The sequence below is a fragment of the Cryptosporidium ubiquitum genome (assembly GCF_001865345.1).
Source record: "Cryptosporidium ubiquitum isolate 39726 chromosome Unknown contig_7, whole genome shotgun sequence".
NCBI classification, from domain to species: Eukaryota; Apicomplexa; class Conoidasida; order Eucoccidiorida; family Cryptosporidiidae; genus Cryptosporidium; species Cryptosporidium ubiquitum.
In genome coordinates this window covers 109,270-133,022 of record NW_021639830.1, presented here as the reverse complement: position 1 = coordinate 133,022, position 23,753 = coordinate 109,270, and the positions used below count along the sequence as shown (strand labels likewise).

General features: G+C 31.7%; 11 protein-coding genes across 11 annotated transcripts; 7 read left to right on the top strand and 4 right to left on the bottom strand.

Moving 5' to 3' along the window:
• Positions 1-12: 12 nt before the first annotated feature.
• On the top strand, positions 13-420 carry cubi_00592 (uncharacterized protein; the record flags this gene model as incomplete). The annotated part of the gene is made up of 1 exon (XM_029017606.1): positions 13-420. The coding sequence occupies one exon, from the start codon at positions 13-15 to the stop codon at positions 418-420; it is 408 nt and encodes a 135-aa protein (XP_028873404.1).
• Positions 421-467: 47 nt separating this feature from the next.
• Positions 468-5,912, bottom strand: cubi_00591 (uncharacterized protein; the record flags this gene model as incomplete). Its single annotated transcript, XM_029017605.1, has 1 exon — positions 468-5,912. One exon carries the CDS (start codon positions 5,910-5,912, stop codon positions 468-470), a length of 5,445 nt encoding a protein of 1,814 aa, XP_028873403.1.
• A 602-nt stretch (positions 5,913-6,514) lies between these two features.
• On the top strand, positions 6,515-10,798 carry cubi_00590 (pyrophosphate-dependent phosphofructokinase; the record flags this gene model as incomplete). The annotated part of the gene is made up of 1 exon (XM_029017604.1): positions 6,515-10,798. The coding sequence occupies one exon, from the start codon at positions 6,515-6,517 to the stop codon at positions 10,796-10,798; it is 4,284 nt and encodes a 1,427-aa protein (XP_028873402.1).
• Positions 10,799-10,971: 173 nt separating this feature from the next.
• On the bottom strand, positions 10,972-11,259 carry cubi_00589 (high mobility group protein; the record flags this gene model as incomplete). Its single annotated transcript, XM_029017603.1, has 1 exon — positions 10,972-11,259. One exon carries the CDS (start codon positions 11,257-11,259, stop codon positions 10,972-10,974), a length of 288 nt encoding a protein of 95 aa, XP_028873401.1.
• Positions 11,260-11,710: 451 nt separating this feature from the next.
• On the top strand, positions 11,711-12,250 carry cubi_00588 (uncharacterized protein; the record flags this gene model as incomplete). The annotated part of the gene is made up of 1 exon (XM_029017602.1): positions 11,711-12,250. The coding sequence occupies one exon, from the start codon at positions 11,711-11,713 to the stop codon at positions 12,248-12,250; it is 540 nt and encodes a 179-aa protein (XP_028873400.1).
• A 320-nt stretch (positions 12,251-12,570) lies between these two features.
• cubi_00587 (uncharacterized protein) lies at positions 12,571-13,287 on the top strand (the record flags this gene model as incomplete). Its single annotated transcript, XM_029017601.1, has 3 exons — positions 12,571-13,039; positions 13,085-13,226; positions 13,272-13,287. The coding sequence occupies 3 exons, from the start codon at positions 12,571-12,573 to the stop codon at positions 13,285-13,287; spliced, it is 627 nt and encodes a 208-aa protein (XP_028873399.1).
• Positions 13,288-13,354: 67 nt separating this feature from the next.
• Positions 13,355-16,576, bottom strand: cubi_00586 (mitotic control protein; the record flags this gene model as incomplete). The annotated part of the gene is made up of 3 exons (XM_029017600.1): positions 13,355-13,530; positions 13,576-13,759; positions 13,814-16,576. 3 exons carry the CDS (start codon positions 16,574-16,576, stop codon positions 13,355-13,357), a joined length of 3,123 nt encoding a protein of 1,040 aa, XP_028873398.1.
• A 153-nt stretch (positions 16,577-16,729) lies between these two features.
• Positions 16,730-17,782, top strand: cubi_00585 (uncharacterized protein; the record flags this gene model as incomplete). Its single annotated transcript, XM_029017599.1, has 3 exons — positions 16,730-16,781; positions 16,849-16,995; positions 17,043-17,782. The coding sequence occupies 3 exons, from the start codon at positions 16,730-16,732 to the stop codon at positions 17,780-17,782; spliced, it is 939 nt and encodes a 312-aa protein (XP_028873397.1).
• Positions 17,783-17,990: 208 nt separating this feature from the next.
• On the top strand, positions 17,991-19,574 carry cubi_00584 (translation elongation factor EF subunit Alpha; the record flags this gene model as incomplete). Its single annotated transcript, XM_029017598.1, has 1 exon — positions 17,991-19,574. One exon carries the CDS (start codon positions 17,991-17,993, stop codon positions 19,572-19,574), a length of 1,584 nt encoding a protein of 527 aa, XP_028873396.1.
• A 52-nt stretch (positions 19,575-19,626) lies between these two features.
• Positions 19,627-21,759, bottom strand: cubi_00583 (transcription factor TFIIH; the record flags this gene model as incomplete). Its single annotated transcript, XM_029017597.1, has 1 exon — positions 19,627-21,759. One exon carries the CDS (start codon positions 21,757-21,759, stop codon positions 19,627-19,629), a length of 2,133 nt encoding a protein of 710 aa, XP_028873395.1.
• Positions 21,760-22,375: 616 nt separating this feature from the next.
• cubi_00582 (proteasome A type subunit) lies at positions 22,376-23,152 on the top strand (the record flags this gene model as incomplete). The annotated part of the gene is made up of 1 exon (XM_029017596.1): positions 22,376-23,152. One exon carries the CDS (start codon positions 22,376-22,378, stop codon positions 23,150-23,152), a length of 777 nt encoding a protein of 258 aa, XP_028873394.1.
• Positions 23,153-23,753: the final 601 nt, after the last annotated feature.

The window sequence follows — 23,753 nt, the reverse complement described above, 5'->3', positions numbered from 1 at the left end:
CAGTAATAATAAATGGAAACTCTAAGAAACGCTACTTGTATTCCTCATATTTCGGGGAAGCTGATTTTCGGGTACAGTTTGAATTTAAGGTCCTTCTATGAATGTGAGAATAGATGGAATATGCTTAGTGATGTAGATAAATCCAAGTTTATTGAAATTTCAAAAAGAATTCGGAACGATATTTTATTTGGTTTAATTCCACTTCAAAACTGGAATGGCTCTGAAGAACTCAAATTTTCAAAAAATAAATTGTTTTATTGTATGAATTACCCATCTCAATTATATCTTTTTCCTCATCTTGCAGAAAATCAAATACTCAGAAAGTGTGGGAAAAAACTTCACTTAATAAATAAAGAAAAATATATTTGTCAAATAATCGATAGATATCTAGAAAAGCTAGCAAAACATAAATTTGTTTAAATATTAAATCTATTTTTCGTTTTTATTTATAATTTTCTAATATTGCTTTAGTCTCTCTTCCAAACACCTTTGACCTTCTTGTTATCTTTGCCATTTCTATTAATATAGTTAATTATATTTCTTTTTTTATTATTTGAATAAACACTGTTTCTATCTATTTCGCCAAGATATTTAAGTTCATCTGAACCTCCATCCGAATATTCGTCGCTGCTAGTTATATCGTTGATTTTAGAATTTTCAAATAGTGTTTTTGCATATGAGTTATCATATTCAAACAAAAAGTCGGTTGAAAACTTTTCTTTTTCTTTTTGCAGAGAATAGTTTGCAGTTACACTTTCCGTTTTTTGTTTTATGGATTCCTTTTCTTGACCTAAAACTCTGTTGCTTTCATCCAAATGCTCAATTTCGTCATTAATACTCATTAGTCGTTGTAAAAGCCTATCAATATAATGCTGCGACTCTCTGTTCCCCCTTGATATATCTTTTTTGACATCTTCAATTTTCATCAATTCTTGTCTTATCATTGAAAGTTTACACCTCAAAAACTCAATTTTCACCAAATGCTCTTGAATTAGCAATAACTGAAGCGATATATTACCCAAATAATCTCTTATTTCTTGTATTCCTTGTTGGTCTTTGTTTACAAGTTCCGCAATATTTAATTTATAGTGAATTATTTCATTGAAAAGTTCTGGTATTAATTTTGCAAATATCCAATCAGGGTTTTCTCCTGTTAGATTAACATCCCTTTCATTCTGTTCTCCTTCGATTGTGTTCCCTTTCATTAAATTCATATCAAAATTTTTAAATTTTCCCAATTTTTTATAAAGTGCTTTTATGAAGAATTTCATTCTTAGTGAAATACAATCATTCATGAATATTGGAATTGAAGGTCTTGTTACAGCAACATTATTTAACTTAGAAAGAAGAGTATCTTGCGAAATCTGTAGGTTTTTGGATGCAACTGAACGCATATAAAATATTATTGAAGCAGGAATTAATGCCTTCAAAATGAAGTTAAAAGTAAAGAATGTTATTAAATAATATATTGGTCTCCAAATAAATGTAATAATATTAGATTTAAATCTAATTGATATATCGGGAGTGATCGTTGTCATTATTACCTGCTTGACACTATTGTAATTAAAAATAATTAATAAGGAGCTTAATACTGAATAATAATATGAAAAATAGGTTGTCTCCTGATAACCCAATAGTGAATATCCTGCTAAAGAAAAAATAAGAATAAACGAAATAACAACAAAGAAAATAGGAATAAGAGCATAATTTGTATCATTCCAACTAAAACCTCTTTGAGATGTAGTATCCATAAATGTAAAAACTGAAAGAGATTCGAACGAGTTTCCCGTTAGTTTTCTTCCATTTTTTTCCATGAAACGTCTCATTTTTAGTATTTTTGTACGCCTATGACGATCAACCAATAAGCTGGAGTAAATCAAAATAATAGATAAATATGTTATTATAAGTAGAACTCCAATAATTTCGAACATTTGGAAGTATTTGCTGATTTCTTGGATATTATTTATTGTTTCAAATAAATTATTGAATGAAAAAACATGATCATTGTAGAAACCTGAACTAGAGCCAATCATATTTAGTTTTGAGTCAATATTGTTCAAATTGGACTTTTCAATTTCCCAGGGCAATATAATTCCAAGTGATGAAACAATTGAATTGAACCCACCTTCAGTATCAATTGAATTAATATTTATCGAAATTTTTCTAGATATTATTAAAATATAATATGTGATGGATGAAAAAAATAGTGCAAAAAAAATAATTGACATCACTACAATAATTAGAATATTCAAATTACTTAACTTGTATAAACTTAATATATCTTCATCATATATTTCTTCTTCAACTGTGTGATTGAATTCAACAATTTCCTCAATATCTTTGTCTTGTTTTCTTTTTATCTTTTTTCTAAATTCTAGTAAATTTTTTTTTTCATTAAAATTTACATTCCCAGATGATTCTAGTGTTTGCTTTTTAATTATATTTTGATCATTTCCTATTTCTTTTCTCCTGATTTTTTTTGCAATTTTTCGGATTCCGAGTTTTCTGTTTTTTTTCTTTGGCATATCATTTTCGCTCTCCGATTCTGAAACATCCATCTTGTAATTTATTTGATTCATTAATCTTTTACTTAATAATCTTTTCCTGTAAAAATTATAAGCCGCTAGTATAAAGAAAATTAAGAAAATTAAACATTGTATTCCAATCAGAACAAATGAAAATATCCAAGTTCCTAAATTTGAACCTGAGCTATTGATTTGGTTTTCGTTTTTGTCCTCAGCTAAACTTTCATCTAAATTTTCATTATTTTTTGAGCCAATTAAAACTCCATCTTCATCATTAATTTGATTAATCCATTCACGTTTCACAAAGTCAGAAGCATATTCAATTTCAATTTGACCTGTTCGTAAGATTTCAAATTTTAGTGTCAAAAGTGAAACAGAATATTTATTAGGAATAATGATTGGGAAGTAAATTTCTAAAGTATTCATACTATAATCAAACAATCCATTAAAAGGAATATTAATCTCTTCATTTGAACTGAAAGAGTCTAGTGAAGGAATTAAGTCAACATTTACTTCGCTCCCTGTAGAAAGAGAATAAGACTTTATTGCCCAAAATAAGTTTCCTTCATCTTCTCCATTTAACGATTTAATAAATTGTTCGGATATTTCTGATTCTTTGCCTGCATATAAGAAAAATATTCTATCTACCCCTGAGCTTGATAGTGAAGACTCCATATGAGAATTATTTTCTTGAGAAACAGTTAGCTTTCTGTTAAATATAACTCCCTCTAAATTTAAAAATTTAAGAATGCGTGAGAAAATGTTTCTAATATTTGAAACTCCTGTCTTTGGAGCTAAATAAAATGATGAATTTGGAACTTTAGTTATTGATAATGCATTGAACTTTGAAATATCTTTTATACTTAATGAGCTTTTTGATTTAGCTATTGTACTTAAATATAGTTTTGAAGAAATTGGATTTGAATTGCATTTTACGGGGCTAAAGTGTTGTTTAAATAATAGTATTGGGTTAACTGTTGAATCGAGTGTTGGATGGCCAAGATCAATTAGAAAATCTTTTTTTTCTGAACTTTGGAGATTTTTTGCTTTTATTAATGGAATAAAAATTTTTTGAATCCAAGTTTTTAGATGACTTAACGAAGTAATATTTGTTAGACTGTATGATTGATATAATCCGTAAAGTAGCTCTTCTGGAATATTGGGTAACTGATCTTTATTGTATAAGAAACTGGGGTTTTCATTTTTTTTGGAACAATCTTTAAACATATATGGAAAAAAATCTGAAGTTGGGTCAAATGTATAGAATGATCTTGCTCTAAAAGGAGAATCGAGAATTTTCCAAATTACATCTCCTGTTTCAGTATGAAGCTGGTATCCTATTACATTTATAATCCAATAAATCGAAACAATAGAAAATAATACTGTCAAAAAAAAAAGATGGTAGGGGATATATTCAAGTTTTGGAGGTAACTCAAAAAATTTTTTAAATTGTTTCTTTTTTTGTTGTATCATCTGTTTTAAGCTTTTTTCATTAAATTTACCAATTTGTTTTGTTTCCTCGTTCAAAATGTTTCCTTTTGTATTGCTGTTATTTTCTGGATGGATTTGTCCTTCAATTTCATTTTGTGTGTCATGTGCTGTTTTTATGACTTCATCACTTGATTGACAGGAAAACAACCAAAATTTCTTTGATTGCCAAAATGTTGAGAGAAAAAAAAGTTGTTGAATCCAAGCACTCAAAGTTGCTTTAATTGTGTAGATATTATCTGTGTTTTGTTTTAAGGATTGAAGAATTTCAACTTCATTGTAAATAAACATTATTGTAGCAGTTGATAAGGGAATTAAAAGTAAATACAAAGTTAATATTCCTATTGCTATCGAGAAAAAAATAACAGTAGGAATTTTATTTTCTGCTTCTATACTTCCCCCTAGTTGACTATTAGAAAACGGTGCAAGCATAAGGGAAAAAAGCGAAGCACTCATAGATGTCTGAATTCCTTTAATACTTGGTGAAAACTTGTCAATGTGCAAATAAATGATAATTCCAAGTGCCAAAGTCAATATCACTAGGTTTATAAGGAAAAATAATCCAACAACTTTTTTAAAGTATAATATGATTGTCTTTAATGGAACGTTGACTTTTGAAAATAGGGATGAAAAAATCTGAAAGATCCTAAACAACATCAAAAATGATGCGATACATGCAATTACATTCCCAGTAAATTTGATAATTGACGCAATTTTAATTGTATAAATGATGGAATTTAATAGTGGCACTTCAGATGATTGTGATAAGTTGATTTTTTCTGCTACTTGGTTACTTTGCTCTAGAATATTTTTTAGAGATTGGTTTGGGAGTAGTTGTACTAAAACCGCAGATGAAATCCATAATAAAATTACAGAAAAATGAGAAATTCTTATTGCTATTGAAAGGGATCTTTCTTTATAGTAATTTGACCAAGATTCAATTCCTGAACTATTTCTTTCGGATTCTTTGGATGAATAGTTTGAGGAACCTGATGCACTAGATATTAGTAGTAAAATCCCTGATATGAAATGGAAAATAAAAATGACGCAATATGCAAAAAAAAATCCCGATTTGACGATCTGACTAATATTTAGATTACAACTTTCAGCACATGGGAACCCAACATATTTTTTTATAGGTGAAACACTGTGAGATAATACATCAGGAATAAATGTGCCAAAAATAGAAAGATTGAATGAAAATGATATTACGCTATATGTATCGATATTTCCATTATAAAACAATAGTTCTACTGTATATGAAATTGTATCTGTTTTATTGGACAACTTAGGTAATACCGGCAATTCAGGATTAGATTCAATTTCTTGGATAACGTAGTCTTCGGAAGAATCAAAAAAAGTTTCTATGTATTTATATGGCGAAGCAATCCTTGAAACCAAGTTTAATTTTGTTTTTTTGCAATTACTTAAGTCGAGAACCTTAGCAATGCCATAGTCAGAAGGAATGTAATAACTTTCTGTTTCATTTTCCATATATTCTCCAACACATTTAGTTATAGAAGCCCCAATGATTTGATTTTGGTCTGCAATATGACCATTTAAAAGCGGAGGACCCAAAACATAATATATCCAATTTTGAATATCGTTATTTGTCTGAATATTATATAGCATAGAGTTTTTAGGTGTTGATAAATCAGGGTTCCAATTTGCAGACTTTAGTATATTCTGAATACTATATATTGAAGAATATTCTTCATTAGGCTGAATTACTTGAGTTATTACAATCATAAAAATAATTAAATAAAATATATATCCTATTCCAACAAAAAGTTGGTAAGTTGGACTCAGTTTATTCTTCTTAGAATCATTTGAAAATATAGACCCTATTGATGCAAGAATAGGAGGTACTCCAATAACTTCTTGGCGTTGAAAATACATGATCTAAAGGCTCAATACTATTTACATGTATTTCTATATTTTAGATGGCGCAAATCGACCCTCATATAAACAACAGAAAATCAAGCAGTTGATTTAATTAAATATTTTTTATAAATTTCCCAAGATAAAATATAATTTTCGAACATACATTAGTTTCAAAAGTATTGGGTAGGTATTTAAAAACAGAAATGAAAGATGATTTTTTCGTTCAATATTATCGAGTATATTTGGGCTAATATGAACATAATTAAAATAAACAATAAATGCTCAGTGAATATCGATCATAACAATTAATCATGCTTAGAAAAATAATTTCTGAGAATATTCAATTTTTATTAATAACCCAAAATAATTGATTGGGGATTCAGTCAATTGGCGGGAGATTATCCTGATGCATATGTTTCAAAAATGAGTGACGATAAAAACTAATAGGATTTATGTGTGTAAATAAGAAATCATTTCTTCTTGTTTATTTTTGCCGAAATCAAGCTTGAGTAAAGAAATATTAGATATTGGTTGTTTATTTTTGCCTGAATTGGTGTTACAACCAGAAAATTTAATACTTGTTATTTTAAAATAACTTTTTGCATTTGGTTAATGAAATGTTTTTGAATGGAGAAATGAATAGAAGCCAAAGAAATGCCATTCGCCGGCTTAGGAGTTTGGCAGTTATACTTGAAGACACACATATTGAGAAAGAACGTAGCATTCCATTAATATCAAAAACAACATCATCCCAAAAACAAATTCGTAGAAGAGATTCATCAGAACGTAATATTGCAACTAGATTAGACTCGTTCAAATTGTCTATGGGAGGGAAACCTCATCTGCATTCTGCGGATCTTTTTGAGAATTTCAGCCCTGTACAATTAGAAAGACAAAGATGGGTACCAACATTGCCATATTCTTTATCTTCAAACTGCATAAAAATAAGAGAGATAGAGATCCCAAACTTGATTCAAAAGGACGAGGAGAAGCTGAAAGAGTTATTGCCAAACACTTTTGGTAGACCATGTATAGAAATAATTAGAGATGAGTCGAAGGACACTGAAAATTCGGACCATGCACTTAGAGTTGGAATTGTATTATCTGGTGGACCTGCACCAGGTGGGCATAATGTAATTTGCGGTGTTTATGACTTTATAAAAAATCATCATCCTGATAGTCAACTTTTCGGATTTTTAGGTGGTTTAGATGGACTTTTCAAGTCAACATACAAAGTTATTTCAGATGAATTAATGGATCGTTTTAGAAACCAAGGGGGGTTCGATATGCTCTGGTCAGGTAGAGGGAGAATCAATGGACAACATGATTTGGAAAAAGTTGAAAGGGTTTGCGAGCAGCTCCAATTACACGGATTAATCGTTATTGGAGGTGACGGTTCAAACTCAAATGCTGCATTAATAGCGGATTATATGGCAAAGAAAAGCAAAAATTTGTGTGTTGTGGGCGTTCCAAAAACGATTGACGGTGATTTAAAAAATCCTGCTATTGAAGTTTCCTTTGGATTTGATACTGCTGCTAGGACTTACGCTGAATGCGTAGGCAATCTTTGCTCAGATATTTGCACATCTCAAAATGTTTATCATTTTGTGAGAGTTATGGGGAGATCAGCATCTCATTTGGCTCTAGAAGTTGCATTGCAAACCAGGCCAAATATTGTATTTATTGCGGAAGAAGTTGAGCAAGAGGGAATAACTTTATTTGAAATAGTAAAGAATATTGTAGATTTAATGGAGGAACGTTCAAAAATGGGCAAAATGTATGGTATTATATTAATACCTGAAGGGTTAATTGAGTTTATTCCAGAAATGAAAATTTTAATTCAAGAATTGAATGAAATTCTTGACAAATTGAAATATGAGGGATCTGAGAGTGATCATGATATTTCACCCGAGGATTTTGATAAAAAGATATGTAGTTATCTATCAAAATCTTCTGCTAAAATCTGGGAGTATCTTCCGGAAAATATTAGAGAGCAATTATTAATCGACAGAGAGGCTACTGGACAGATACAAGTTGCAAAAATAGCAACTGAGAGATTACTTATACTTCTTGTTGAGGCAGAGTTACATAGGAGGCATGGAACATCTTTTTATTATGATTTCGAGCATGGCCAAACTAAAGAAACAATCTCAAATCAGGTAGAAATCTCAAACAAATCAAATGGTTCGATACTGATGCCTTTTGGGTTTACAATGATGCATCATTATTTGGGTTATGAGGGAAGATGTGCTATGCCGTCAAATTTCGATTCAAATTATTGTTATGCATTAGGCCATTGTGCGGGAGCACTAGTTTATAAAGGCATGAATGGATACTTAGCAGTTATAAGAGGGTTGGAAGGAAACCCACTCAACTGGCAGGCATGCGGTATAAGCATTACAAAAATTATGGAAGTCAAAAGGTCAAGGCAAGACAACCAATATTATGCTGCAGTTACACGCCAGTTGGTCGATTTGAATGGGTCGCTTTTCAGATTATTAAAACAAGTTCGAGACATTTGGAAATTTCAAGACTTATATCGAGCGCCTGGCCCTTTACAATTTGAAGGCCCGTGTTCTGAAGCAATTCCTTATATTGTAAGAACGCCGGCACTACAAGATCTATTGTGCGGAGAAGACGGTATTTCAATCACCGACATTGATCTAAATATTATTCAGTCAAATAATGGAGGAAAAAGAGGGGTATTTAATAGAATACAGGGAACATTGTCACCTCTACAACTTTATCGCACAACATATAGGCCTCCATTACCACTATTGCTTACCCACCTTAAGGCAAGATGTAAGCCGACTACTCAATACAATTTATCTGACCCTTTGATAAAAAGACAGATTACGACATGTTATCCTCATTTATGTAATTCAAATCACTTTTATTGCCAAGAAGCACAACTCGACATTTCATCTGAAGAACCCAATGTTGGATTAAGAATAGGAGTACTACTTATGTCTAGGCAAGCACCTGGGATAGCAAATGTTGTTTGGGGATTATACCATCGTCTAAAGATGGTAAGAGGGAGATGTTTGGGTTTTTATGGTGTTAAAGGGTTTCTGCAAGGAAAACACATTACTCTTACTGAAAAAGATGTGGACCTTTTGCCAAACCAAGGAGGATCTGAATTAATTGGAAGAACATATACCGAGTGTTTAGTTTCAAAAGATAATTTAGAAAAAGCTAGAAATGTTTGCGAAAGTTTACATTTAGATGGCTTAGTGCTCTGCGGTTCTGCATTCGGGATGACCCAGGGTGCAATTTTGGCTGAGTATTTTCTCCAAAATAACTGTAATACTAAAGTTGTTGGCGTCCCAGCGACCGCATCTAACAACTTAGCGAATGATCTAGTAGAGGCGTGCGTAGGGTTTGATTCAAGCACTAAATTATATGCAAGCTTGATTGGAAATGTATTAACGGACGCTGCTTCAATGCCTAAATATTGGCATTTTATTAGATTAATGGGAAGACAACCTTCCAATGAAGTTCTAGAATGCGCACTACAAACGCACCCTAATGTAGTAATAATTGCTGAAGAATACGGCGCAGCGGACAAAACTCTAGTGCACATTGTAGAGGACGTAGCAGATGTTATATGCAAGAGAGCAGAATTTGGAAAAAATTTCGGAACAGTATTAATTCCAGATGCATTACTTTCCCATTTGCCGGATATGAAAATTCTTATCTCTGAGATAAATGAATTAAGAAGGTTTGCTGAGGAGCACTCCGAGATGAAATTATTCATGTCCGAAATGATGAGCTTGGGACACAGCGAGCACCCTACAACACTTTCTGAACATACAAGTATTCAAGAAAAAAATTCTCGTGGTGAAGAGCTTGATAATAGAAATTTTGTTGCAAATCAGGAACTCAGTAACACAGATAGCTCCGAAGAGAATAAATACTCTTCTAAAATGACTCCTTGGAGTCTTGCATTATTTAAATCACTACCTAGGTTTATTAGAAGAGAAATACTTTCATTAGATGTTGACTCAGCCTTTTCTGCAATAGAGACTGAAGCCCTTCTTGTTCTAATGATCAAGAAGGAGCTTAAGAAAAGGAAGCAAGATAATAGATATAACGGCAATTTCCAACCGTTTACACACTTTTTTGGATATCAAGGGAGATCTGCAATGCCATCACAGTTTGATGCGAAACTTGGATATGCATTGGGCCACTTTGCATCAATTGTTGTTGAGAGCGGATTAACTGGACATCTTTGTTCTATCAGGGGACTTTGCGGAGAAGTTTCCGATTGGAGAATGACAGCAATTCCATTTAATTGTTTAATGAAAATTGTTCCTTCAAATGATGAAACCCATCCTGAGCTGCCAAGCAATATTCCCACAATTCCCTCTAGTGAGGTGGATTTGAAAGGTAAAGCATATCGTTGGTTAAAAATTGTTCAGGAACATTGGGCAATGCAAGACCGTTTTTGCAACCCTGGGCCCATTCAATTTGATGGAGCCGCTGCAAACTTTTATTTTAGGACGCTTCATGAGCAACAGTCCGAATACTATGAAATGCTTAAGCATGTGCAGAATTACGCAGAGCTCGTTAGGGAAACATGTACATTTGGTGTGAACGAATCATTTTTGAAAACAGCTTTTGTGACTCTAAATGGACTACTTAATCTGCGCTATCGCGATGGAAGCCTACTCTCGTCACTTCCAGATATTGGCCCAATTATATTGCAAATGAAATCGCATTCAGGCTTATCAAGCAACCCAACTGTTCAAAGCGAAGTCATAGAGACAATCAACGGCGACGTTTCAAGTAGAATAACAAATAATCCTCATTCATCAAAATACATTTCACAGAATAATTTGCACATGACGCAATCTATTTGCCCCGGAGTAGAAGAGGGACCGTGGAACAAAACTAAGTGATTAGATTTCAACAATGAAAAGATTAATAGGAAAACTAATCATACTTTTATTGGACCTAGATTTTTGTCTTTACTCCCCACCTCTCTTCAGTATAATTTATTGATAAATTAGTTGAGGTTAGGGAACGAGTTCAAACTAATTTGTAGGGGCCATTATTACATCCTCAAATAGTTTTATTGTCCTGCCATCTGCGCCTTCTCTCGCTCGTACCTTTTTTTGTCCGCATCTGCCTGCTTCTGGAATGGTGCCTTATCTGATTCACTCATCCCTCTCCACTCTTCACCAAGAATCTTAGCAACTTCGGCAACTTGGGATCTCAAACTTGGGTTCTCAGCCGTAATCTCTGCTCTCCTACTGCTAGCGAAATACATAAATGCAGTCATTGCTCTCTTAGGTTTATTTTTTTTAGCTTCTTTCTTTGATACCTTAGCAGTTTTCTTGGTCTTCATGTTTTGAGTCATTTTCAATTTCTATAATAGAATAAATTTCTTAGTTGTTTTTCATGTTCTCAAACTTACGGATTTGTGCGATAGACAACTTTTGATAATTTCTTTTAATTATTTTTATTGAAATAACTGGCAATATTCTTTCCACATAAATTATAAATTATTTAAATTTACTGGCGTAAAAATGACCCCACAATGATCTACCTGTAAATTTCAGCCACATGTACACTCGGCGGTCATTATGCGTACAAATGGCGGTACATGTGTCATTTTTGACAAGTATCGTTTTGCATGTATAATATTACATGTAACATTTTGTTGCATGTAACCTTTTTTTCCATTTCGGAAGATTTCAGCAACATTGTTAATATTTAGCATAGGGCTTTTATTTTAAAGTATATTCAGTTTGCACTAATATTAATTTCTTTAAGAAAAAATGCATAAAAGCTATAGATTTCTTTTTGGCATGATAATCCTTTTGTTGGGATCTAATTATATTGAATCCGTAAGAGTAAACCTATTGGGAAATAGGGCTCTATACTCAACATTTCTAGAACAACAAACTACACTAGAAGAAATGGTTAAAGAGTTATCATCAAATACCGCACTAGGAAAGACAAGATTGGGAGACCCAATAATAGACAAAAACAATCAATCGGGTGGTTCAGCCCCAACAGTGGTTAGACATGGGAGAGATACAATAACATTATCAATCGGTTATGGGCCACTGTCAGGTTTAGGTGATTTACCATTTTTTGGAAATACTGGCCCAAAAGTACCAATAATTATAACTGCTCCTCAGCCAATATTGGATATAGAAAGTCTCTCAGCAAGCTATCAAAAGGAAGCAAATACTCCAGGTAGTGCCGCATATGTAGATGAACAGGCACTTGCACAAGCTGTTACAAACCCGAAAGTCAACTCTGACCAAGTAGCTGTTTCCTTAAAAAGCACTTTACAAAATGCTGCATACTTTGCTGCTGATGCCGAACTCTATAAAGAATAAATTGAGCTATTAAATGATTTAGAGAATTAATTATGCATTTATTTTTAACGGCTTTGTTTTTATACTTTTTTAGTTATTTTCTACAAGTTGAAATTTGAATTGAATTCTTTATTATAAAATGCATTATTTTTGAAAAATATAACGGGTATCTCGTTTATATAAAACGAATTATCTTTGGAATAATAATAGTTTGTGGGGAATGCATGCATGCAATTAAATTGGCCATGAAACAGTCTGAACGCATGAAAAAATAAAAAATTAAGGGATATTAAAAGGTTAGTAATCACCTTAACATAAAAAAGTTTTAATATAATTGAATAATGAAAGCTTTTATTGGAATTAAATTATTTTTTTATTTACTTTTATTGTATTGTTTAGGCATTGTAAGCTCTGACAATCAAATAAACAATTTATTAAAACTAAGACAAAGTATATTGCAACATGATAAAGAACTGGAAAATTTACATGGAATCACAAGTAATCTAGTTGGGGAAACTGCAGATGCATTGAGTTTTAGCAAGAAGAGACCAATATTTGCTGAATTGAATAATTTCTCTGCACCAGGAACACCAACAACAACGATAAAGATGACGTTAAAGTTCCCCAATACTGCTCCCGTAAATATTAATCAGGGAAAGCTTCGAGAGGAAATAAGGAAAACTGCAAATGGGAATGGTGATATCATCCCAAGCATTAACCCAATTCCTTTAGTTGTTATACGCCCAGACGCCTTAACTAACTTATTATCATCTCTCTCTGCAACCGTACATCAAAGAAAAAAAATCGAATGTAAGTTTTCTTGCTAACTAAATTTTGAATTTTAATTATTTTTAGCAAAAAAAATTATTCAACTCGAGAAGTTGATATCGACAGTTGATAAAAAGGTTATGAAAAAAAATATAAAAAATTCAATTAGAGAATTAGAAACTGAACTTGCATTCTATAAGGCAGACAAGAGCATTGCTGAACAAAAATCGTAAGTTAAAAGATAATTATTACTTATATTGTTATTCAAATTTAGGTCCAACACTGCATAATACAAAAAAAAAATGAAAATTTTCTATAACAAATTACTCGTATAAAAAATAATAGATTAATAATGATTTATTTATCAGGAATAATATTAATTATTACTTTATTTTGGAAATATTCGTCTGATGCAAATATAGAAACCTTTACTTTACTAAATAATTTAAGAGTATCCGTCTCTTTCTCTCGGTTTCGCAGACAAGGAATATCAGCATCAAACGTATATTTGCTTTTGTCAATTGCAGCTAGACCTATAAACGATTATTTAGATTTCTATAAACAATTATTTAACTCACCTTCAAAGCCAAACTTGGGTACAAAAATGAGCAAAGAATCGTCCCTTACTTGAATAATAATGCCTTCGGTTTCTTGATTACCATTTTGTTTACAAAAAAGGTAAATGAATAATTTTGTTGAGTCTCTACCTGCCATTTGTGCATTTCTTTTATTTTTATTAAGTGTATTTGATAACTTAAACATCTAGAACGATTAAAGTAAAAAAAAAAATGAGTCAAAAATATTAATCTAACTTACGTAGTCTTTGTTGAACATTATTTCGTTTAAAGGCTCCAATCCAATCGAAGCAGAAAGTAATCGGTGAACAACAATATCAGCATATCTTCTTATTGGAGAAGTAAAGTGAGTGTATAACTCTTCTGCAAGGCCATAGTGAAATGTTCCTTCTACAGATTTGCAAGTTGTAAAGTATACTGCTTGATTCATTGTACGTGTTGTCATAATCCGAACTAGTTTGCCGATAATAGGATTTTCCTTTACAACTTCGGAATCTAGAATATTTCTTAAACTATTAGATAAGCTTAGAGAATTTTCGTAAACGAAATTGTTGATCCCAACTTTTGATAATACATTCTTAAGCTTTTCCAATTGGTCGTACTTTGGTTCAGGATGCCTTCTTAATAAACAACAATTTGGAAATGTTGATATTATTTGTTTTGCAACAGAAACATTTGCCAATAACATAAATTCTTCAACCATAGAATTTGTATTCAGATAATTATATGAGGAGACGCTCTTAACATTCAAAACTACTGATGAAATTTGCTCGTTATCTAAATCTTGAATATTATTTAAATCTTGGTATAGATTCCTTGATTCTTCATAATCAACTTTTACTTCCGAAGACGCAAGTTCAATTGCACCACGAGCTATTCTATTTTTCCTTAAAACTTGAGAAATTTTCATTAACCTTCTTAGTGATATCGCTACTTCCGATTGGTTACATGAGTCATCGATAATATTTTGTGCTTGAAGATATGTAAAAGAAAACTTTGAATTGATTATTGTTTTGTTAAAATAGACATTTCTAATTTCTGCATTTTCATTTATTTCCCAATTACAAGTGAAAGATAACCTATCTTTATTTGCAACTAACGAACATATATTTGTAGTGAGTTCTTCTGGGAGCATATCTATCCTTTTGTTTACAAGATAGCAAGTTGTTGATCTTCTCGATGCTTCATCATCTATTGAAGTGTTAGGTTTTACAAAATGTGTCACATCCGCAATATGAACAGAAACATGATACCAATTTTCCTCCGAATTCTCAGATTCAGGTTTTATTAACTCAATGCTTAAAGCGTCATCAATATCTTTACATCCGGGTGGGTCAACAGAAAAAACTAATTTATGTCTCAAATCAACTCTGTCTTTTAAATCAATTTCATTTGGCTTCCAATCATTACCTCTGCCATGATTTGGAAGACACTTTAAAACAGATGGAGAAAATTCGGATGAATTGATATCTCTAATACGCAAAATTACGGAAGTTTCTGTTTCAAGATTGCCGGCTTTACCCAATATCCCAACTATATGTCCAGTAGGGTAAAATGATGAACATTCCCATTCATCGATAACTACAACTAGTCTTTGGTTCTCGAGGGTAGATGAGAGTTTTGTATGAATGATAATTCTTGGTATTTTTGGGTCAATAGGAACGAAAATTCGATGTTGCCTTGTAGAAGTGTTGTTACAAACATTAAATCGATCATCGCTTGAGCTAATTGGAATTAATGAACCACAATATTCTCCCCAATTCCGATTTAATACACCAACGATTCTCCCAGTGATATTAGGATCTTCAGAAAAAGTTATTGAACTGTAATTTTCAGTTTCAGTATTTTTAATCTTAGTGTTTTGAATGTTCAATGCTGAATTTTCGTCGTAATCGTCATCACCTAATAAAATGCTTCCTATTCCTGCTACTTCATTACATTCTAAATCCTCTATTTGTTCAAGTTCCAATTTAGATTTGATATGGGACTTTAAATTCTGTTCATCACAATTCAATGTTTCATCCAGTTTAACGACAACAAAGTCACCATCAATAGACCTATTTAAATTTAAATGCCCAATAATATTAATAGTCATTTTTCTTTCTTTATTTAATACTTCTACTTCACCTCTATTCCTGGAAATCATACGTAATATCCCTTTAAACAAAAATCCTCTGTCAATTCCTAGACTAATTTCTTTGTCTGTAGCATATTCAGGGAAAATATAATTATTTTCTTGTTGATTTCCATACTCGATTAATGATTTTTTAAAAGGAAGTTTATCACCAGAATTAATGTATTCGTTCGAAACATAGTTAACATATTCGTACGGACTAAGAATCAAACATTTTGAAACAAATGAAAAATGAGAATTAAATTTTTTAATCCATTCTTCACTCTCAGTTAATATGAAGAAACGAATATTTGTGTCGCACTTAGATAAATGGTTAATAAACCAAGTCGCAACTTTTATTATAGAATTCCCAGCACAATCTTTCAAGTTAAACTTTACAATCGACTCATCTATATATGTTTCTGTAAACTGTGTGTCTGGAAATCGAATATACTGGTTAGAATAGTAGTCAATAGATTTATTTTCATTAAACAGTTCTAATTCTTCTCTGAGTATAGGTAGCTCCTTCAAGTTCTTAATTTTGTTTCTTAATTTATTAATAAACATCCTATCGGTCTCGTTTAAATATTCAAGCATCGAATAGGGGATTATTACATGACTTAGAGATTCATCTTCCAAAATGAAGTCATCATAATTATTAAGTATATCAAAGTTAGGGAAAATAATGTTTCGAGTTTTTGATTTACATACATCTGGATAACTACCATAACATAAATCACAAAAGTTTACTCCGCATAGTATCTCGTTTCTAACATAGATTTCGTTAGAAACTTTTCTTATTTTCCCTTTTCTGGTTTTTTTAATATAGGATTTATTACAACTCTTTAAACTACTTAGATTAAAAATGCTATTTTCCACATTGGCACTCATATTTAATGTGAGCATAAACTAAAAACGTTTTTTAAACATTTATGTTTTTTTTTTCAATTATTCAATATGGTTTATTAGTCAACTATAAAAGCAATTATTCGTGCAAATTAAGTGCGCCATTATAAATAATCGTTTTCCATTTTAATTAAATAAATGACAGGATTCAACTGGTCACAACTTTTGAAGTGGTCTTCAAAATACATTGGTATGTTTGACTGTTTTATATTGATACTACGTTCATAAATTATTCATTGCAATTTACAATCTGTCAGAAGATTCATATTCTAATTCAGAGATAAAGCAAATAGACCCAGAAAGGTTGGAATTTCTTCAGGGAGCTGTTAAAGAAGCTATGAAAAATGTTGTAGATCCAAATAAATTGATTTCAGAGTTGAAAGACAACTTGAGCCTTTCGAATGGTAAGTTCAATGCTAAGAGTAAAATTATTATACTAACATTTTTTTAGATGAAGAAGTACTTGCTTCACTTGAAATAATAGATCGTTGTATTGAATTTCCAGATTGTGCCTTAAACTTAGAAAAACTGGGTCTGGTTCAACCATTATTGAGCTGTTTATTTCGTTCGCAAGAAATTAGATCGATTACATATCAAATACTTTCAAAAAGTATGCAAAACAACCTACCCGTACAAAATTCATTTGGCCAATTAGGTGCTTTACAAATATTAAAACAAAGCATTCAAAATGAAGATTCTGAGAGTAATAAATCAAAGGGAATTACTGCAATATCAACACTTATTCGTCACAATAAGGTGATGGAGAAATCATTTATTTCTGATGATGGATTATCACTTATTGTTTTATGGCTTCATTCTAATAACGTTAGAGTTCGTGAAAGAGCCTTATCATTATTGAGACATTTATTAATAGAGGGTATAGTTAGAGGTGAAGATTTCGTTGAAGATGATAATTGCAAGGTCATAGATATCATTCTGGTGCTTTCTAGAAACAACTCCATATCTAACACTGAATATCAAGACATACAATACAGTGAAACGATTTCGAAAACCTTGCTCGAACTTATTAGGACATGCAATCCTAAACTTAGTACGGCTTCAAGAGACAGGATAATAGAAGAAGTTAATAAGCGGATGATTTTTTTAATCAATTACTGTAAATTATACCCTAATGATGATATTTCACCAGAATATTCTACGCTTATTCAATGTAAGGGGCTATTAGTTTAGTCTAGGTCTTTCTCTTAATTATTAAGGTTCCTTCTGATTTCGGTATCAAAGTAGAACACTAATAATGGTATTTTTGCCGAATTATTCTCTATTTTTGATTTTACTACAAATATACTCATCCTCCAACTGGCGCTAGAATTTTTTGTCTCTGTAATTTTCAGCGTCTTAAAATTCGATTATTTTTGGACATTTTTACTAGTTAAAATATATGATGAATAGCTGGGAGGATACTTTAGGGGATGGCAAATCTGGGGGAAATGTACAATTAGAAGAAATTACCAAAAAGTTAGACGCCAATTTGAATTTACACAATGAAAGCAATTTGGAGATTAATCAGGATAATCCTGCACTTTTAAATGGTGAATTACAAACTCCTGGAACAATGCAGCAATCTAACAATACACCGGTAAAGCCTTTAAATGCTTCCCTATTGGAGCCAGACCCAAGGCCTCATATGAATATTGTTTTTATAGGGCATGTCGACGCTGGTAAATCAACTACCTGTGGCAATATATTGTATACTTGTGGGTTAGTGGACCAGCGAACAATGGAAAAATATGAGAGGGAAGCGAAAGAAAAAAATAGAGAATCTTGGTTTTTGGCATTTATTATGGATACAAACGAAGAAGAAAGAAGCAAGGGAAAGACAGTAGAAGTAGGTAGGGCGTCGTTCAACCTGAATAATAGAAGATTCACTATTCTGGATGCGCCTGGTCATAAGAGTTTTGTCCCAAATATGATATCTGGAGCAAGCCAGGCAGATATTGGTGTTTTGATCATATCTGCAAGGAAAGGTGAGTTTGAAACAGGTTTTGAAAGGGGTGGCCAGACTAGAGAACATGCAATGCTTGCAAAGACATTGGGAGTTAATCAGTTGATCGTTGCAATTAATAAAATGGACGACCCTACATGTATGTGGGACCAAAGCCGCTATAATGAGATCGAGAAAAAGCTGACACCATATTTAAAAACATGTGGATATAATCCCGCCAAAGACATTTTTTTTGTCCCGATTTCAGGACAATACGGTCAAAATTTGAAATATCATGTTTCCGATAATTCCAATCCAAAATATTTTGATGAAAGGGCTTCTTGGTATAGCTTGGAGAAACCTACATTATTTGATATTCTAGATAAACATATATCTGTTCCCGATCGTTCATCCGGTAACGAAGATAATGGAATCGTTCGTATTCCTTTGTTGGACGGTTATAGAGATAACGGTGTCATTGCAATGGGGAAAATAGAGTTAGGAACAATTAAATGTGGTGATAATTTGGTTGTAATGCCTAATCGTGCAAAGGCAAAAATACAAAGTATTTGTCTTGGAGAAGAAACCGACGAATATGCATGGTCAGGACCAGGTGAAAATGTTAGAATAAAATTACTTAACATTGATGAAGACTCACTTTCAAAAGGATTTGTGTTATGTTCTCAAAACAACCTGTGTCCAGTTGTAAAGAGATTCAAAGCGCAATTGCTTCTCGTTGAACTGTTGGAACAAAGACCATTGGTAACGAATGGATATGAATGCATTATTCATTGCAACACATCTTGCGAGGAAGTCTGCATTGAGGAGTTATTGGAAGGTGTAGAGTTATCCACAAAAAAGAAAAAATCTAGGCCAGCTTTTGTAAAATCTCAATATATGTTAATATGTAATATGTCTCTTGCGAACCCACTTTGCATTGAAGAATTTATTAAATGTCCCCAGTTGGGGAGATTTACATTGAGAGATGAAGGTAAAACGATTGCGGTTGGTAAGGTATTGGAAATATTAGACAGCTTCTGAACAGACCAATGTTTGGACACTTTTACGGAAGTTTAAAAAAATTTATGGAGAATTATCTATTAATAACTTCTCTTTTTGTTCGAATAAAAGTTTTAATGTCATCTTCATATTCTTGTTTTATAACCAATATTATTTTTTTTTGTAATTCAAAACCTCCATTATTCAGTTCCTTTTCTATTATTTCAATGGGAACATTGTAAAGAAGAATATCTTTACTTTTCGCATATAGTACCGTTTGGCTATATAATTGAATGTCATTAGTGCTAGTTCCCCAATCCGAAAAGGTGCTTGAATGAGAAATCTTGAGCCTATTTCTGTCTTTCTCCCACAACTTCAACTGAGTTTCCACATTCATGGGTACAATGCTAGTTCCTTCTAACATAAATCGTCTTAATATCATTGGATGTGCGTTGCTTGAAAAAAATCTAAGTATTTGTTCAGCCGAAACTCCCATTGAATATGCAGACAATAAACCTTTCCTGGATAATATTCCGCAAATAATGTTTGGGCCACGAACCTTTACTTGGCATAGATGCCTAAGAATTTTGGCCTGTAATGGAGATGCTGTATAGCAGTAAATCCTAAAGTTGCTTTGAACAATAATTCCTGCCTCAATTTGAATAGAGTCCATATTCAAACGATTCGGCTGATGCGTGTTTACAGTGCTAGTTTCAACCATTATTTTATGCCACAACTCTTCGTCAAAATAAAAGTGCAATGGAAGGAGTAAATTTTGGATATTTTCTGAGCCACATTTCTGAGGAAAGTTATCACCAACTTTAAACACGGAATATAAACTTTGGAGTTTGAAGCCTTCAGAACCAATTAACAAAGAAAAAGGAGTAGTATAAAATAATTCAATACAAGAAATTTGAGTAGTTTCGAGCTTTTTCATTAAAGGATATATTTCACTCTCAAGAGTTGATTCATCGATGTATACCAATCCTAAATCATAGGCAAATAATATAAATCTTATCAATACATTATTCATCATTTTTTTAGTTATTGAAATTGGCTGGCCAATTTTTGAGCTTGAGATACTCAGTATTAAACTTATTAAACTTGAAATAGTTGGATTGAATGTATTTCCATTGTTTACTCGACTAAACTTGTATTCTTCAAATTTTGTGCTTGATTCGGTTTCAACCATTTTTATAAATCCGTTTAAAAGTATTAATAACTGGCTGCAAGTGTCGCATAGTAACCAACAAAAAGCTTTTGGTGTCAACTTCTGTTCAAATATTTTATCCATTTGGCTTTTAGTATGAGTATGCTTAATGCTCATAATTGACTTTTTTTGTCTCATTTTCTTTGTATTAGCAGGTAAATACTCTTCTTCACTGTTAGAGTTGCTTTCAAATACTTCATATTTTGTATCATTATATATGTCTAGTGCATTTTGGTCATTTTGAAGACTAAATCGATCTTCTTGATCAAAACCATCAAACAACTGTTCATTGCTATCTTGAAGTAAATTGCTGTTATTAATCTGAATTCTGAACCCCTTTGAATTTGAGGAACTTTCACTGAAGTCTTTTTTAAGGTTCCAAGAAATCAAATTAATGCTATCCAGAACTTTTATTGTGTCACGAGAAATTAATTGAAACTTATCTAGAACATTGTTATTTCTTGGAATATTCTTATTACCACTTAGCTCAACAATTATGTTCAAAATATTGTTCCATTTTCTTCTTACAAATCTCGTAAGGGATATATATGATATTCCGATTTCAGATATTTTCTTAGGTACTTCTAAACCGATAGATGCACCCCCTTCAAATATGAATTTTGTTAAAGTTTTTTGGAATATTGGATTTAATTGGTATTGCACAGAAATAGAATCGGATATACTCTTTTGAGAACTAGAATCTAGGACATTTACTTTGATTATTTTCAATGATCTTAATTTCTTAAGTGCGAATTCCAATTCGTTTTTTTTCGATGTAAGCACCCAGATATTCATTGCTTTTTCTCCCATATAATTCCCATGTTCATTCCCCAAAATCATAAGTCTGGATACAATATTTTTTTGTAATTCAGAAAGTGATGAAAACAATTCAGTTACGCAAGAAATATTTTCAAATAATAGGCATGCATTAGTGCTAGATAGTGTTGCTATGTATTCTTGTAAATTCCATGATGAAATAGTTGAAATCTTACTATAAAAAGGCTTTCCCATTGGCATCATTCATATTAATTATAGTTAAAATTTTTTCTAGATGTCAAAGCCAGAACATCTCTGTAATAATAATAAAATTGTTAATTAAAATCATAATCTAGTCATCTTTAAGGCGGTGAAACAACAAAAAGTGTTTATTTATAATTAACGCACAAAAAATTGTCTTTAAGAATGATTTTTAATCTAGAATAGAAAATCTTACAATGAATAATTGTATGAAATTATGAATATTTGTATGAAATATGTAGATTTCACTTGTAAATTTTTACTTATTGAAATTCAGTGCGTTACTTCAAGTCAATTTGCTATATAATTCTAAGTTTAATTTGACTTAGTAAATTGCCATTTTTTTACTAATTGAAAACAATTTAATATCGAATTACAAAAAAAGATCGGCCAAGTTTTAATATATCTGATCATAGTCAATTTAGGCAGTTTTTTTGTAGTCGTGTAACATTAACCCGCAAATATTGCCGCCACCCCTCTCCAAGTTTTTTTTAAAGTAGAATTAAACTAAACTTAGGGGAAATATTTAATTGCTTTTATCAAAATTTTTAATATAAAAAATATTTGTGAGTATTTCTATTACTTTACTGCTCCTAAACCACTGAACATTTTTAACATGTACAGAAACCAATATGATACAGATGTTGTTACTTGGTCTCCACAAGGGAGAGTTTTTCAGATTGAATATGCTATGGAGGCAGTTAAACAAGGCACTGCGGTGGTGGGCGCAAGGAACAATGAAATAGTCATTCTTGCCTGTATCAAAAGAAGTACGAGCAAGCTTGCTGGATACCAAAAAAAACTTTACAAAATTGATGACCATATTGGCGCAGCAGTTTCGGGGATTACTGCAGACGCAAAAGTAATATGCAATTACCTTAGATCAGAATGCCTGAACCACTCATTCACATACGATTCTCCTATAGCATTGAATACATTGGTTAACAAACTTGTACTAAAGTCCCAGGTAAATACACAGGAATATGGCAGAAGACCATTTGGTGTAGGAATACTATTAGCAGGATGTGACGAAAGTGGCCCACATTTATTTGAAACATGCCCATCTGGAAACTGCTTTGAATATTACTCAATTGCAATAGGTTCTAGGTCTCAGGCTAGCAAAACTTATTTGGAAAAGCATTTTGAAGAATTTGCTAATTGCAATAAAGACGAATTAATCCTCCATACTTTAAGAGCATTAAGATCTAGCTTGTCATCTGAGCAAGAGATGAATCAGGAAAATGTTGATGTGGCGATTTTAGGAAAGAATTATAATTATAATGAGCTTACAGAAGAAGAAAAAATGAAATATCTTCAAATTATTAACCAAGAACAACCAGCGATTGAACAAATTGATGAATCTCAAGAGTCTTCCTCCATGCAAATAGATTAATGTATGATGGCTCGCTTTCGAATTTTTTTAAATTTAATTTCTGATAATGGTCGTTTTGATTTAAATATGATATAGTGTAACATTGTTTATCAATTTTAAGGGTTAATATTTGCCGGCATAAATTTTAATTTATGATTGGCTATTTATTGAAATTTTTCAACGGATTTTTAACTCGAGTCTAAATTTATTATCACTTTATTAAATACCTATGTAGTCCATTTAATTATACTAGCTATATTAATATTTTTCGGTTATAGAAACGCTATTCTAATAGATCGTAGTCAGGAGCCACATTTATAATCAATGGTTCAATTTAACATCGTTTTAATACGAATCCTCATTTACTGTGAAGAAGTGATTGGAAAATAGTAGACTTAAGATTAAACAGGATTCTTGTTTGATAGAAATAATTAAAAAGAAAGCAAAATGCACATTGAAAAATGAATTCGAACTAATTCCTGGAAAGTATTGTATTATACTGAAATGTTTAGTTGATAATTAATTAATTATTTTTTATAGTCAATCTAAATTTTCTTAGCATGTTAAAAAAGTCTATTTTAACATGGCGGCGTCTAAGCTTTTGCCGTTAAAACCGTATGTA